The 11,751-nt window shown below is 43.5% G+C and overlaps 3 protein-coding genes across 6 annotated transcripts; 1 reads left to right on the forward strand and 2 right to left on the reverse strand.

Moving 5' to 3' along the window:
- Nucleotides 1–15: 15 nt before the first annotated feature.
- Nucleotides 16–5,255, reverse strand: LOC124197750. Of its 2 annotated transcripts, none has more exons than XM_046593288.1 (7): nt 5,117–5,255; nt 2,233–2,281; nt 1,808–2,082; nt 1,329–1,696; nt 784–1,249; nt 379–705; nt 16–286 (listed from the first exon to the last, which is right to left on the reverse strand). In XM_046593288.1, the coding sequence occupies exons 2-7, from the start codon at nt 2,241–2,243 to the stop codon at nt 66–68; spliced, it is 1,668 nt and encodes a 555-aa protein (XP_046449244.1). In that variant the 5' UTR covers nt 2,244–2,281; nt 5,117–5,255; the 3' UTR covers nt 16–65. The 2 variants fall into 2 exon arrangements, with proteins under 2 accessions (XP_046449244.1, XP_046449243.1); XM_046593287.1 differs by lacking the exon at nt 5,117–5,255 and adding an exon at nt 3,946–3,963.
- Nucleotides 3,960–5,493, reverse strand: LOC124198425 (copper homeostasis protein cutC homolog). The gene is made up of 2 exons (XM_046594258.1): nt 5,117–5,493; nt 3,960–4,344 (listed from the first exon to the last, which is right to left on the reverse strand). Exons 1-2 carry the CDS (start codon nt 5,491–5,493, stop codon nt 3,960–3,962), a joined length of 762 nt encoding a protein of 253 aa, XP_046450214.1.
- A 1,316-nt stretch (nt 5,494–6,809) lies between these two features.
- LOC124197754 lies at nt 6,810–10,780 on the forward strand. Of its 3 annotated transcripts, XM_046593296.1 has the most exons (7): nt 6,810–7,008; nt 7,122–7,421; nt 7,503–7,728; nt 7,797–9,564; nt 9,635–9,955; nt 10,045–10,270; nt 10,338–10,780. In XM_046593296.1, the coding sequence occupies exons 1-4, from the start codon at nt 6,905–6,907 to the stop codon at nt 8,124–8,126; spliced, it is 960 nt and encodes a 319-aa protein (XP_046449252.1). In that variant the 5' UTR covers nt 6,810–6,904; the 3' UTR covers nt 8,127–9,564; nt 9,635–9,955; nt 10,045–10,270; nt 10,338–10,780. The 3 variants fall into 3 exon arrangements, with proteins under 3 accessions (XP_046449252.1, XP_046449253.1, XP_046449251.1); XM_046593297.1 differs by lacking the exons at nt 6,810–7,008; nt 7,122–7,421; nt 7,503–7,728 and having other exon boundaries at nt 8,986–9,564; nt 10,338–10,562; nt 10,607–10,780; XM_046593295.1 differs by lacking the exons at nt 6,810–7,008; nt 7,122–7,421; nt 7,503–7,728 and having other exon boundaries at nt 8,986–9,564.
- The last annotated feature ends 971 nt before the right edge of the window (nt 10,781–11,751 follow it).

The raw sequence follows: 11,751 nt of genomic DNA on the forward strand, positions 1-11,751 counted from the left end.
AGAAAAAAAGACCAGCAGATGTTATTTATGTGTATTTACTTTGTTAAATCAAACATTTATTTTTTTTAAAGGCGGGGAGTGGGCGGTGGGGTTAGTCGTTGTTGGGGTGAGCTGGATGGAGAGGAATGACGTGAAAGGGGACGTCGGTTTTGAACGCCCAATCCGGCGGCTAATTGATGGATGCGTCGTTCGATGTCGTCCGCTCTCACCGGGAACAAGAGTTGATGATGTTGAATAAGGCCTAACCGGATGCTGGAATCATCAGCCCACAGGCATAGGCGGATGGCTGTGTAGTCATTAATTCAATGTTATATACTTGCCGACAATTCAATGAATCGAAAATGGGTTTAAAATGAGGGCGGGACCAACATAACTTACGGATTAAAGGCGTCGGCGACGAGCTCCAGTGTAGAAAAGAACCCGGGAGCGAACTGCTACTGGCCAACATTTCCATCTTGACCGATAAAATGGCCGACGGGGAATCGGCCAAGCCCCGGAACAAAGTGTCTTTTGGAAGTATCCGGTACGGGTTCTTCCGGTTTTTTCTCTGGCGTCTAAGTGTTTCCAAAACGACTTGTCCGTCGTCAAGGGCGGCCGAACCGAGCGGAAGTGTATAATCATCCGCATTTGGGAAAGATCCAGCCAACGACGACGACGACGAAGTCAATTCCACGTGGAGGACTCCGACAGCAGCAGCAGCCGTTGCTTTAAATCGAATCAAACGGAGGGGTGATTGTATTGGATCGGCGAATCAAAGTCAACGGGGTTTAATGAATCACAAACCTGATTGCCTGCAGCACTGGTTGACAGACTGGCAGAAGGCAGTGAGGACAACCTGTCCGGAGGTGGCCCCAGTCAAGTCGCAGATGCGGTCGATAAATCCGATCGATGGAATCGGACGCGTCCATGACACGTGAGCCCCCCATCCGTTTCCGGTGGCTATCGCCGCCCGTTGAAGCGAGTCGAAACTTTTGGCCACCACCACCACTCGCTGCTGCACGGCCATTGAGGAGGGTGTGCAGTTGTCTCTTTCAATCGATGGCTTGTTGAGTGCCTCGCGGATGAGCGAGTCCAGCGGAAGAGACAAGAGTCGATGACATCGAACCAGCAAACAGCAATTACTGCCACTGGCTGGCCAAGAAACTTTGTCGGGATCGTGCGAGAGCGCCAAAGGAATCAGGTACACCCTCCAAGGTGGTTGCTCGCCATCCGCTCCTTCCGGTCGTCGGTAAACTTCCGATATGTACTCCTTTTTTTTTCGAAAAAGGAAACAAACAACAAAAGAATCAAATTTACGGATCATTTTTCATCCGGAGATAATTTCTTACGTGAACCGTGTCCTCGGTGACGAGTTGATGTTTCCAAACGGGTGGCAACTCTTGAACCGACGACATCCGGTCCAGAGTCCTTTCACCTGCTTCCGGATGCTTCCACAAATGGATCCAGCCAAAAGCTTCCGCTTTGCGGACGAGTTTCAAAGCGGGCCGATCTTCGGCGCCATCTGCAATCGATTGGCGGAGCTGCGCCGGACTGGCACCGCCGGAATCGACCAGGTAAACCGAGAAGGCCCAGCACGAAGAGTGGGCTGTCGTTGTCCGATTCCGGTTGAAATCATCGTCGAAAGTCACGCAAAGGATGCCCGGCCGTCGGTAGTAGTAATATGTGGTCAGCAACCATCTGACGGTCCACTTTAGCACTGAATAATTCAAAAAGTTCCAGTGGGGAGGAGTTTAAACTCCTCATCCTTAATTCATCCGGATGGAATTTTTCTTTTAAATTGATTTTTTTTTAAGTCTCGACCTTTTACCTTCAGATAAGAGATGGTACGGCAGCGAATAGAAAGTGACGTAAGCAGCGAAAGCCAAGTTGGTCAGCCACGTCCTCAGAGCGCCGATTAGGCTCAAGTCCGACCGGAGTATCGATTTCTGGAATCTAGAGAAGTAAAATGACGCTGCTCGGCAAATGATCTGATTAGCCTGTTTCAGTCTCGTGCTGCTGCTGCTGCTGATGTCGCCATTGGAAGATGACGGAAGCGAAGCCGAGGGCAACCGACGAGCGGAGTAACGTTCAACGGCTCTGTAACTTTTGGAGTTTTCCAACGGCAAGTCAATACGTCGGCAGTGAAGGTTATAAAATTTCAAGCGTAATCAAGTTAGTACTTTGGGCCAACACAAACATCGCAATCAGCTATGCAGAAATGTTGGGGCTAATTAGAAATGGTGAATAACTTACGTCACTGCCATCTTTCTGCCGGTTCCATGGTAATCTGATCATCCATCAGCTGCAAGAAGCAAGTTATGAATGTATACAAAGCAAAAGAAGAAGAAAAAAGCCGCAAAAAGACACACGCACACACAGACACTAGCAACTTGCAATAGCACACAGGAATCTTATCCAGTAGAGTCACGTTTGCCAGCGGTACAATTCACTCAAATCAAATCAATTTCCACAGAGGGGGGAGGGAGTCTGTCTCTTCTTTTCTGCAGTTGGGAACCAATCAGCGAGTCCGCACAGCTTCAAGTTCATATTGTTTCCATCTCTCTCTCGCTCGGGCAGGATTGGCAAATGTTGGTCCAGCTACGTCTTCTGGGGGGAGGAAGAAAATCACAGTGACAGAAAGCAACGTCTACATGACGAGTGATCTCCGACACATACTGAATCAAGATTGAGTCTGCTGACCTCCAAAGAAGTAATAATGTATGACGGACTTGGTCCGCCCACCACCACCCCAAACGTCAAAGAAATGCGACAAAAACAAGTGCAAAGGTCGCGCCACCAACTTGCCCTGATTGCCGCTCAGTCGCCATCGTTTCCTGTCGAAGGTCGGATTAGATTTTTTCCCAGTGGCAACACTGTAACGATCCTTATTTTTTTGAAATCACACACAACACACAAACACTGAAATTGTTACAACAATAAGACAAATCGAACGGGTTTTGGTGGTCGACTTCAATCCCTCATCTTCGTCATGGCGTAGAAATAAATGTTGGGAAGGACGACAATGACGAACAGCGAAAAGGCAACTTTGAGGAAGGCCAGAAAGGCGATCCAGCGCAAGATTCGACTTCGAACGAGTTTGCGGAGTAACGGGAAGCGCTTCCCATCGATGGTGATGATTTTGGTGAAACCGCTGGCCGCATCAGCCAATCGATCACCTACAACTCCGTTCAACCAGATTCTCACAGCCGGGTGGAAGGCCTCCAGAGCCGGACGCAATTTGGACGCGTAGAGCCAATAGGCAGCGCTGGTGTGCTGCACTCCGGCCGAATCGGTTCTGTTCAGCTGCAGAAATCCGTCACAAACACTGATTGTTAAACACGACGTCACCAAAAGGAAATGTATTGCCAATTTCTTCATTATTTCGGTTGTCACTCGTTGGCACGGGGGGACTGGGGGACTGATTGATCCGCACTGACTGGATGTCGACGAAAGAATAGCCGAACCCGTTGCCCATTTTCTTTCTAGACGGCGCCATTCCATATTATTTCGCGCGGGTGATACCCGCGCAATGAATTAAATTTTTTGGGTATCCACAATAGAAAGACCGTTACGTCATCCGCACACACAGAAAAAGGTTCTCTACCCTATAGTCCCCCACCAAAAAGAAAAAGAAAACCACAAGAATGCGACAGCGGCATCGGACCATATGGTATACAAGCAGTTGTTAAATGTTATATTGTGTTTTAGCTACGGTTCTTTGTTCAATTGGCGTGCCGAATCGCTTACGATGTAGAGGCTATAGCACAACTGTAACAAACAATGTCAAGATAAAACTTAACAACTGAACGAATCATCATTTTTTGAATGGGTGGGGGTGGAGTGCCAATAATGTCAACAGGAAGGCCGCAATTAGTGCGTGATGAATGAAAAAACTTAAGACTTGTACATCATCTATTTTTCTAAAGGCGATGCATAATAACGGGTTATTTTTTAAAAAAAGAGAACCTGTTGGGAATCATTCAGTTTGTTTGACAGGTAATTGGAGCGTGGCCGGATATGGACTGAACGATGAGTCGGACGAGATCCGAATGGGTGACCCGTTTGCGCCCGACTTCCGGCCCGCTACCCATTCGGATCGAGTTGAGATGAGAGTCACATTGGCGGCTGGCCGAACCGTGAATCTCAACAACTCCAGAGGCCGACACAATCGAAGCGGCGTTCTTTTCCGTCACACCTGCGCCCGCCATGATGACGATTCGCCCATCGGCTTTTTCTCGCAATCGGACAATGAGTTCCAGGCCGGCTTCGGCCGACTCACGCTGACCGCTCGTCAGAATCCGGCGAAATCCCAACTGGATTATCTCCTCCATGGCGACGAAAGCATCCGCCGAAACGTCAAAAGCCCTTTGGTTTTTTTCAAAACATGACACAATGAACTTGAATTAAAATTCAAATAAAAAGGGGAGTCATATTGAAATAAACTTGGAAGCTATAAGTCGGCGAGCAATTAAATCGATCTACATTTTTGAGTCAAAGCTGGAAAAACCGACTATTCAGTTAGATACACCAACGTACGGGAAACAAAATTTCTAGAGGACTTGGTGAGCGCTCAAAACTCTCCAGTTTCTTCATATAATGAGCACGTTTTAGTCACTTGAGATACAGTCGAGTGCAGCACACGAGTTTCTGAATCAAAAACAATTGGAGACTTACTGGTTGCTTTCGAGTTATATTCCTTTATCTCAAGGATTCACAAACTGTCTGAATGAATTGCGATTGTCAAGACGACACACTCGACCGACTTGATGCCAAATAGTTAGACCCAAATAGCTCGGGCTGAATGAAAGTGTTACGGTACTTTCAAGACTCGTTTAAACTGTCAAATTTGAGACATTTTCAACAGCCGGCTGATTATCCCAATTCAATTTTCCCAAAACAAAAATTTATTCCTAGAAAATTGTCGGTAATTTTCTTTCTAAGGATCTTTTGATCTTCTTATAGAATGTACTGGACGACCCCTTGCAGCTTACACCAGACTCGATTATCTCTGCCAACTGCTGGCTGGTATATCAAGTCAATGAAATATCCTCCACGGCTAACTCGATTAGAATTATCTCCCAAAAGTAGCTTATTGATCTAGACGAAAGGCCCCAAATGATAATAATAGGAGACTTACCGATGAAAAGTGCACGGTAATGGATAGGCAGATCTAATCAATCGAAGACAGGCTTCTCGATCAACGGCGCCGTCTGGATGGATGGCACCAAAGACAAATCCATCGACTCCAATCTCCTTGAGCGAATTGACGTCCTGCTCCATGACGTCGAGTTCGTCTCGATCGTAGACGAAATCACCTTCACGTGGCCGTATCATGGCAAAGACGGGCAACTTGACACATTTTTTCACTGACTGAACGAAACCGACGGTGGGCGTTAAACCTCCCAGTGACAGGCTCGAGCAGAGCTCCAGACGACTGGCACCACCTCGCTCAGCGTTTCTGGCCGATTCCAAGCTGTCAACGCACACTTCCAAAATACAGGTCCAAGTAGCCATGATTATATAATACTTGACTGCGTAATAAGAGGTATTTAAGTTCACGAAATAAGTTCACGAAATGCGATATCTGATTACAGCATGCAACAGCCACAGCATGGTAACTGACTAGCAGTCGAAACATTGTTTTCATGACTAGCTACAAGTTCAGCCATCTGTGGCTGATTTCTGGAAACTCGTAACAGTCGCTATCTACTCAAATGCGCGATCATTTGAAAAATACAATTTTTTTTAAATTTGAAAAAAAAAATTTTTTTAATGGTTACAATTATTGATTCAATTTTTGATTGAATTAGAGAAAAGTGATAAACTACACACCAACTTGTTTCGATGTTTCTTTATCGATTTTCTTTTTTTTTTTGGGGGGTGGGGGGGGAGGGAGTTTAGCGTTATTATGGCAATTTAGTTCCATCAGGGATGTACGTAGAAAAACGGGAGTATTTCTGTACAAGATTCTTTTCTACTCTGAATTCGATTATGGTGAATTATGTAGGCAGAAATGGCAAGCTACTACCAAAAGGATAAACTGGCAAAGGGAGAATTCCCAGGTGTCCCGTTTCGGGTCCAGTGTACATCCCGGTATATCTTTGGGTTTTGCAGGGAGAGAAAAATATCGCCACAAATAAGTTGAAACGCATTGAACTGTGACAAGTTTTACGACCATTATTCAATCCAGAAGAACTTTGGTCAACCAACCCTAGCTACGACCTGTACATTCGTATTTAAAAAAAAAAAATAGAAAACACGATTCATAATTAAGTTTGAAAGTGAGTTAGGATGAGAGTTGAGCCTGTCAAGGAGACGCTTCTAAGGAAATAAGCAGGTTGCGAATAGAATTTTTATGGCGTTCTATTTCTCTCTCAGCTTTGGCATTTCACGTACTAACACCCAATGACCTAATGTGTATTTTATTCAAACGACCTGAATCATGAAGTTGTTTATGGGCATAAAAGAAATATTGAAGGAAAGTGCTGTGTCTTCTCCAAGTATCGTGACACGATCACGTTAAAGAAAATTCTTGTGAAATTTTACCACACAGAAAAAAACACGGAAGTGAACGAACCATGTAACGGGTCATTTTTGCGCATTTCTTTTCCGCAAATATGTTAGGACGCATTTAACTTTTTCTGCTTGGAAGGCACACCCTGCGGCGGAGAGACCTCTAACGGACAGCGCTACATCTTCTTAACATTTCTGTACTACTTTTTTGTTATAATACTTTCCGATGCCATCAAATGCAAAGCAGCAACCTAAATGGGCAACCTATATTAGAATACGCCAAAAGGGGCACTGTGTCTCGGTCTCAAGATGGACTACCCTTATTTCGTTTAGTTGAGGGTAAGAAGTTCTGGAAGTCTGACGTTTGAATCAGCTCTAGCCGGTTGATATCATCATCTTCCGCGTTTGAAAAATGAATCAAAATATCAAAATTTCACATCAGCTGTCAGTCATAAAAAACATCCTTTTCCTTCTGCTCTGTGGATTAATCTGCGCATCGCACACTAGTACGATACGGTAAGATTTTAAGTTGAATGAAATCAAAACAATTTTTTCAAATTTTCATCGATAAAATAACTAGGGCGATTTTTTTTTTTTTTTTTTTTTTTAATTTGCATCGGTGTTACTAGGGCGAAAAGTCATATTTCCAACGATGAAAATTTCACGAAGGAAAGAGAAGAATGCAAAAGAGCAGCTGGTAACCCAATCAACGAGGAATTAGGCGTTGCTCTAGTGGAAACATTAAAACGTATCGGAACTGAATTAGTAAAGTACGTGGAAAATGGTGACCACGAACAGACCCAACTTACCATAGGTGAAATAAAAAATATGTGGAAATGTCTAGTCCTAAACGAGGAATCGATGGCGAATTCTGGCGAGTCGCCGGAATCTCTGAAAAAGTACATGGCAGAAATCCTATACTTCGCCAAGTAAGCAAAAACAAATCTACAGTGTTACAGTTGGCCAGCAAAGCAACAAATATAGTAAATAACCAACTATTCCATTTCAAGTGATCGGAATTGCAAGTCACCAGACGAGACATTTTTCAACGGTCAATGTCTTCCCATCAGTACAACAAAAAGGAGCGAATATTGTGACGTGCACATGGGACTCTACGACGATGAAAAAAACAAAGGAATTTGTGACTGTCTGGAACTGACGAAAGAACAAGCGAAATCAGAACTACGGCCAATATATTCAGATAAGACTGGATTCTGTCATCGACAAAATACTCAGGTGACACGGAAGTTTTAACGAAAGTTGTTCTGACTAAAATACAACAGCGTTTATCTGATTATTAAAAGGGCCCCTGTGAAATTGGAGAATGGTTCGTACTGAAGAACACTTCGCTGTGCGAACCGGTCCCGGACGGATGCCCAACTGACGGTCGGCACGTCTACTGGAATCCCGACAATTCCACGGCCAAACAATGCTGGGAGATATGGACTCGGGGACCATGCAAAGAAGGGCAATTATTGCATTTGGCACAAGACAATGAAGCACAGGTTTACTGTAGCTCCGTATCAGCCGAGAGCATGGGTGACAAGTCAATATCGAATAATTCTTCATGCCCGCCAGGTACTATTCGCAATCAACAAAACACATGTGTCACTGCAAATACCTTTCCTGGTTAAAAAAAAAAATTAATTCGTGTGTACCCCGCTTGATTGGGATAAGCCTCTGAGCAATTCAGTTGTTACATTTTTTTTTAACGAATTTAGAGTGGATTGAAAGCAACGACTCCTTGCTTTCGTTTGATTTTGAATGCAAAAGAGATCCGCTCTTTCAACTCAACAAAAAAGTTATCATGCCTTTTGCGAATTCTGATTGTTCTATTCCGTTTTGGTGCTTCTGTTTTTCGAATATTTATGTGCGTCGCTTACGATTCAAATGTAAATCTATTGACAGAAAAAAAAAGTTTGATAAATGCGCAAAATTATTTTGGATTAGGTCGCTCACCAAAAGGAAAGCGACAGATAAAGAATCAAAGTTGTTTCTGAATGGACAAATACAGCGAAAAATCAGAAGAAAATAAAAACGCGACGGGGATAATTTCCGTTTTAGACATAAAAGAGGCCTGACAACAATTGGACGGCCTCCTGCTATCCTATTCATAACGAACATAGAGTGACGCTACAAGTCTTAATTTTGTCTTCGTTTTAAACGTCTGCAGTAAAATATCCGGCGCGTCGGGAACACTGGGATCCGAGAGAGCGGAACTTCATGGCGGGAAAATTCGAATACAATTTTGTTTTAAACCCTTCAACAATTTACACGCGAGACTACGAAAATTTGGCATTCGAAAGCGCTGAATTCACTTGGACTGCCGAGGAACGTATATCAAGACTGACCAAGATCTGATACATAAGAATGGTATGGATTGGATATTGGCTCAACTTACCTTTCACGTAGCGAACGAATAGAAGGGGAGGTGAGGGGCAACTTGGGAAGAAGATGAGCATCAGGAGCGCAAAATTCTAATCCTGCAGGATGCAACGAGCGACGACGACGGGCATCTTACAAAAAAAAAAAGAATTTCAATTGCATGTTAGTAAGTTGTTCTGCATGAAAGAACAATGACCACTGTCCTGAAGTCACTCGAAGAAATCATGGCGACGCATAAGGAGGTTACGTCGATATAAGGATGTCGCATGCATCAAGAGATCTATGTATATTTCACGGAAAGCAGTTCTTATTGAAGGGCATCTCCTTCTGAAACTGGCTCCAAGAGAATATTTGACCCACATGTATAAATAATTTATTTCCTTAACTGGACACAGAACTCAAATGGTCGTAATATAACGGGCAACCTATATAGGAAACGAAAATACAGAAACAAGAGCTGCGTCGTCAGTCTCAATTTGGAAAACCCCAATTTTGATTAGTTAATTGTCAGCAGTTCGAGACGTTTGACGTTTGAAGTAGCGCTTGGCCAGTTGATATAATCTTTCGTCTCGTTTGAAAAATGATTCAACATATTAGAATATCTCGTCAGTTATTATTCGTCAACAAAATCTTGTTCGTTTTTTCCCTCTTTGGATTAATCGGCGCACCACACACTAATACCATCCGGTAAGATTTCAAGTTTGATCGGTTTAACTATATCAAAACATTTCTGTTGTTTGTACATCTGTCTTAATAGGGCAAAACGGTATTTTTTTCCATTATTTATTGCCATCGATGGGAGTTTCACGGAGGTGAAGGTGAATGAATGGAAAGGAGCAGCTAGTAACAGAAACCAAGAGGAAGATGGTTCCGCTTTTCTAGTGAAAATATTGAAAAATCTTGGCTCTGATTTGGTAGATTCAGTGGAATATGGCGACGACGAACTGACCCAAATTCTCCTCAGTGAAATCAAAGATGTATGGCGACGTATAGTCAATAGCCCGAAATCGTTGGTGAATTCCGGCGAGACGCCTGAATCGCTTGGAATCTACATGGCTAAAATCCTTTTCATCGCTAAGTAAGCAAAAATATCTCATCACAGTTTATACACCTCGCAAGTTAAACAAAGCAACAAATCGTGTTAATAACCAACTATTCGATTTAAAGGGATAGGCATTGCGAATCACCAGACGAGACATATTTCAATGGCCAATGTCTTCCCATCAGTACCAAAAAAAGGAGCGAACATTGTCCGGAGCACATGGGACTCTATGACGATGAAAAGAACGAAGGAATTTGTGACTGTCTGGAACTAACGAGAGAACAAGCGAAATCTCAACTACGGCCAATATATTCAAATGAAACTGGCGTCTGTCATCTGCAAAATACTCAGGTGACACGGAAGTTGAACGAAAGTTGTTCCGACTAAAATACAACAGCGTTTATCTGACTATTAAAAGGGCCCCTGTGAAAATGGAGAATGGTTCGTACTGAAGAACACGTATCCGCGGTGCGAACCGGTCCCACACGGATGCCCAACTGACGGTCGGCACGTCTACTGGAATCCTGACAATTCCACGGCCAAAGAATGCTGGGAGATATGGACTCAGGGACCATGCGATAAAGGGCAACTATTACATTTGGAACAAGACACGGAAGAGTTGCAACTGTACTGCAGCTTTCGATTAGCTGAGTTCTCGATTTCAAATTCTATATCGTATCTTGTTCCTTATGTTTTTCGGTGCGGGATAGGTTCTTTCCGCAGACAGTTTGGTGCATGCATACCCGCTTTCTTTGGTTAAACAAATGAACTAATGCGTTAGCGGCTTAGCTGATGGAATATGCCTCTATGTACAATTCTTTTGATGGAAATTTGTTTTCAAAATAAAAATACTCGTCCTGCTACTAACTTGGCTGGCCGAGAGACGTATACGATGAAGACAAGCCATCTCTTACGCAAAAATGGAGGATTGCATATTTGCTCAACTTACCTCCCAACGAATGAATAGAAGAGCAGGCGATGGGTTACTCCAAGGAAGAAACAGGGCACCGGGAAGCTGATTCCTAATCCTAATACGGGGCAACGGACGACGACGAAGGACACCTTGTGGAAAAAAAAGGAAAAAAAGAATTAGATGTTTTTGTAGCTTTATTTCTCCTGAAAAGGATCGAGGACTGCTAATACATCCTGTGATGTGGGAGAGCAGAAGAAAAGTAAGGCATACAAATAATTATGCCGCTAATGGACGTCAATTAACACAGATCTTCAACTCCTATCAATCAGAATCAGCGGTTTCGAAAGGGCAATCTCAAACTCCATTTGATTGAGAGCAACACTAAATAGATCAAACCACGTTGCGGGTATAAATGTAACAGATCACAAGCGATTGTTAGCCGAGAACTTGATAAGCAATGTCACCTTCCCGGAACCAAACTTAAACACAAAATTTACCAAATTGTCGTAAAAAACTCGAATCCAATAAAGGATGTAAGGAGTCAGCTTGAGGCATCACATGGGCTAGAAAAGGAACAACGTCCCGTCAACGAGAAGATGAATCAACTCACTAGCAACTCTGGTTTCAACAAGGGCAAGAGACACTCAGGAGTTGTTGCCCAAAGTAGACGAAGCCATCAAATCAGCACTTTGAATTAAGACTACGAGCGAAAAACATCTGCTGCGTGGTTTTTTCTTAATCACACAAAAAATGGGAGATCTGTTTTTGGTATGTTTCTGTATCTGCATTTGGTAGTGGGAAGTATGCGAAAATTTCCCTTGAAACTGAAGGAGACATCACAAAACTATGAGGTCGAAGAACACGAATTGACAGTTGATTTCGAAAACGCAGTAATGACTGACATGAATCAGAGATAGCA

Source organism: Daphnia pulex, chromosome 7 (genome assembly GCF_021134715.1).
Source record: "Daphnia pulex isolate KAP4 chromosome 7, ASM2113471v1".
NCBI classification, from domain to species: domain Eukaryota; kingdom Metazoa; phylum Arthropoda; class Branchiopoda; order Diplostraca; family Daphniidae; genus Daphnia; species Daphnia pulex.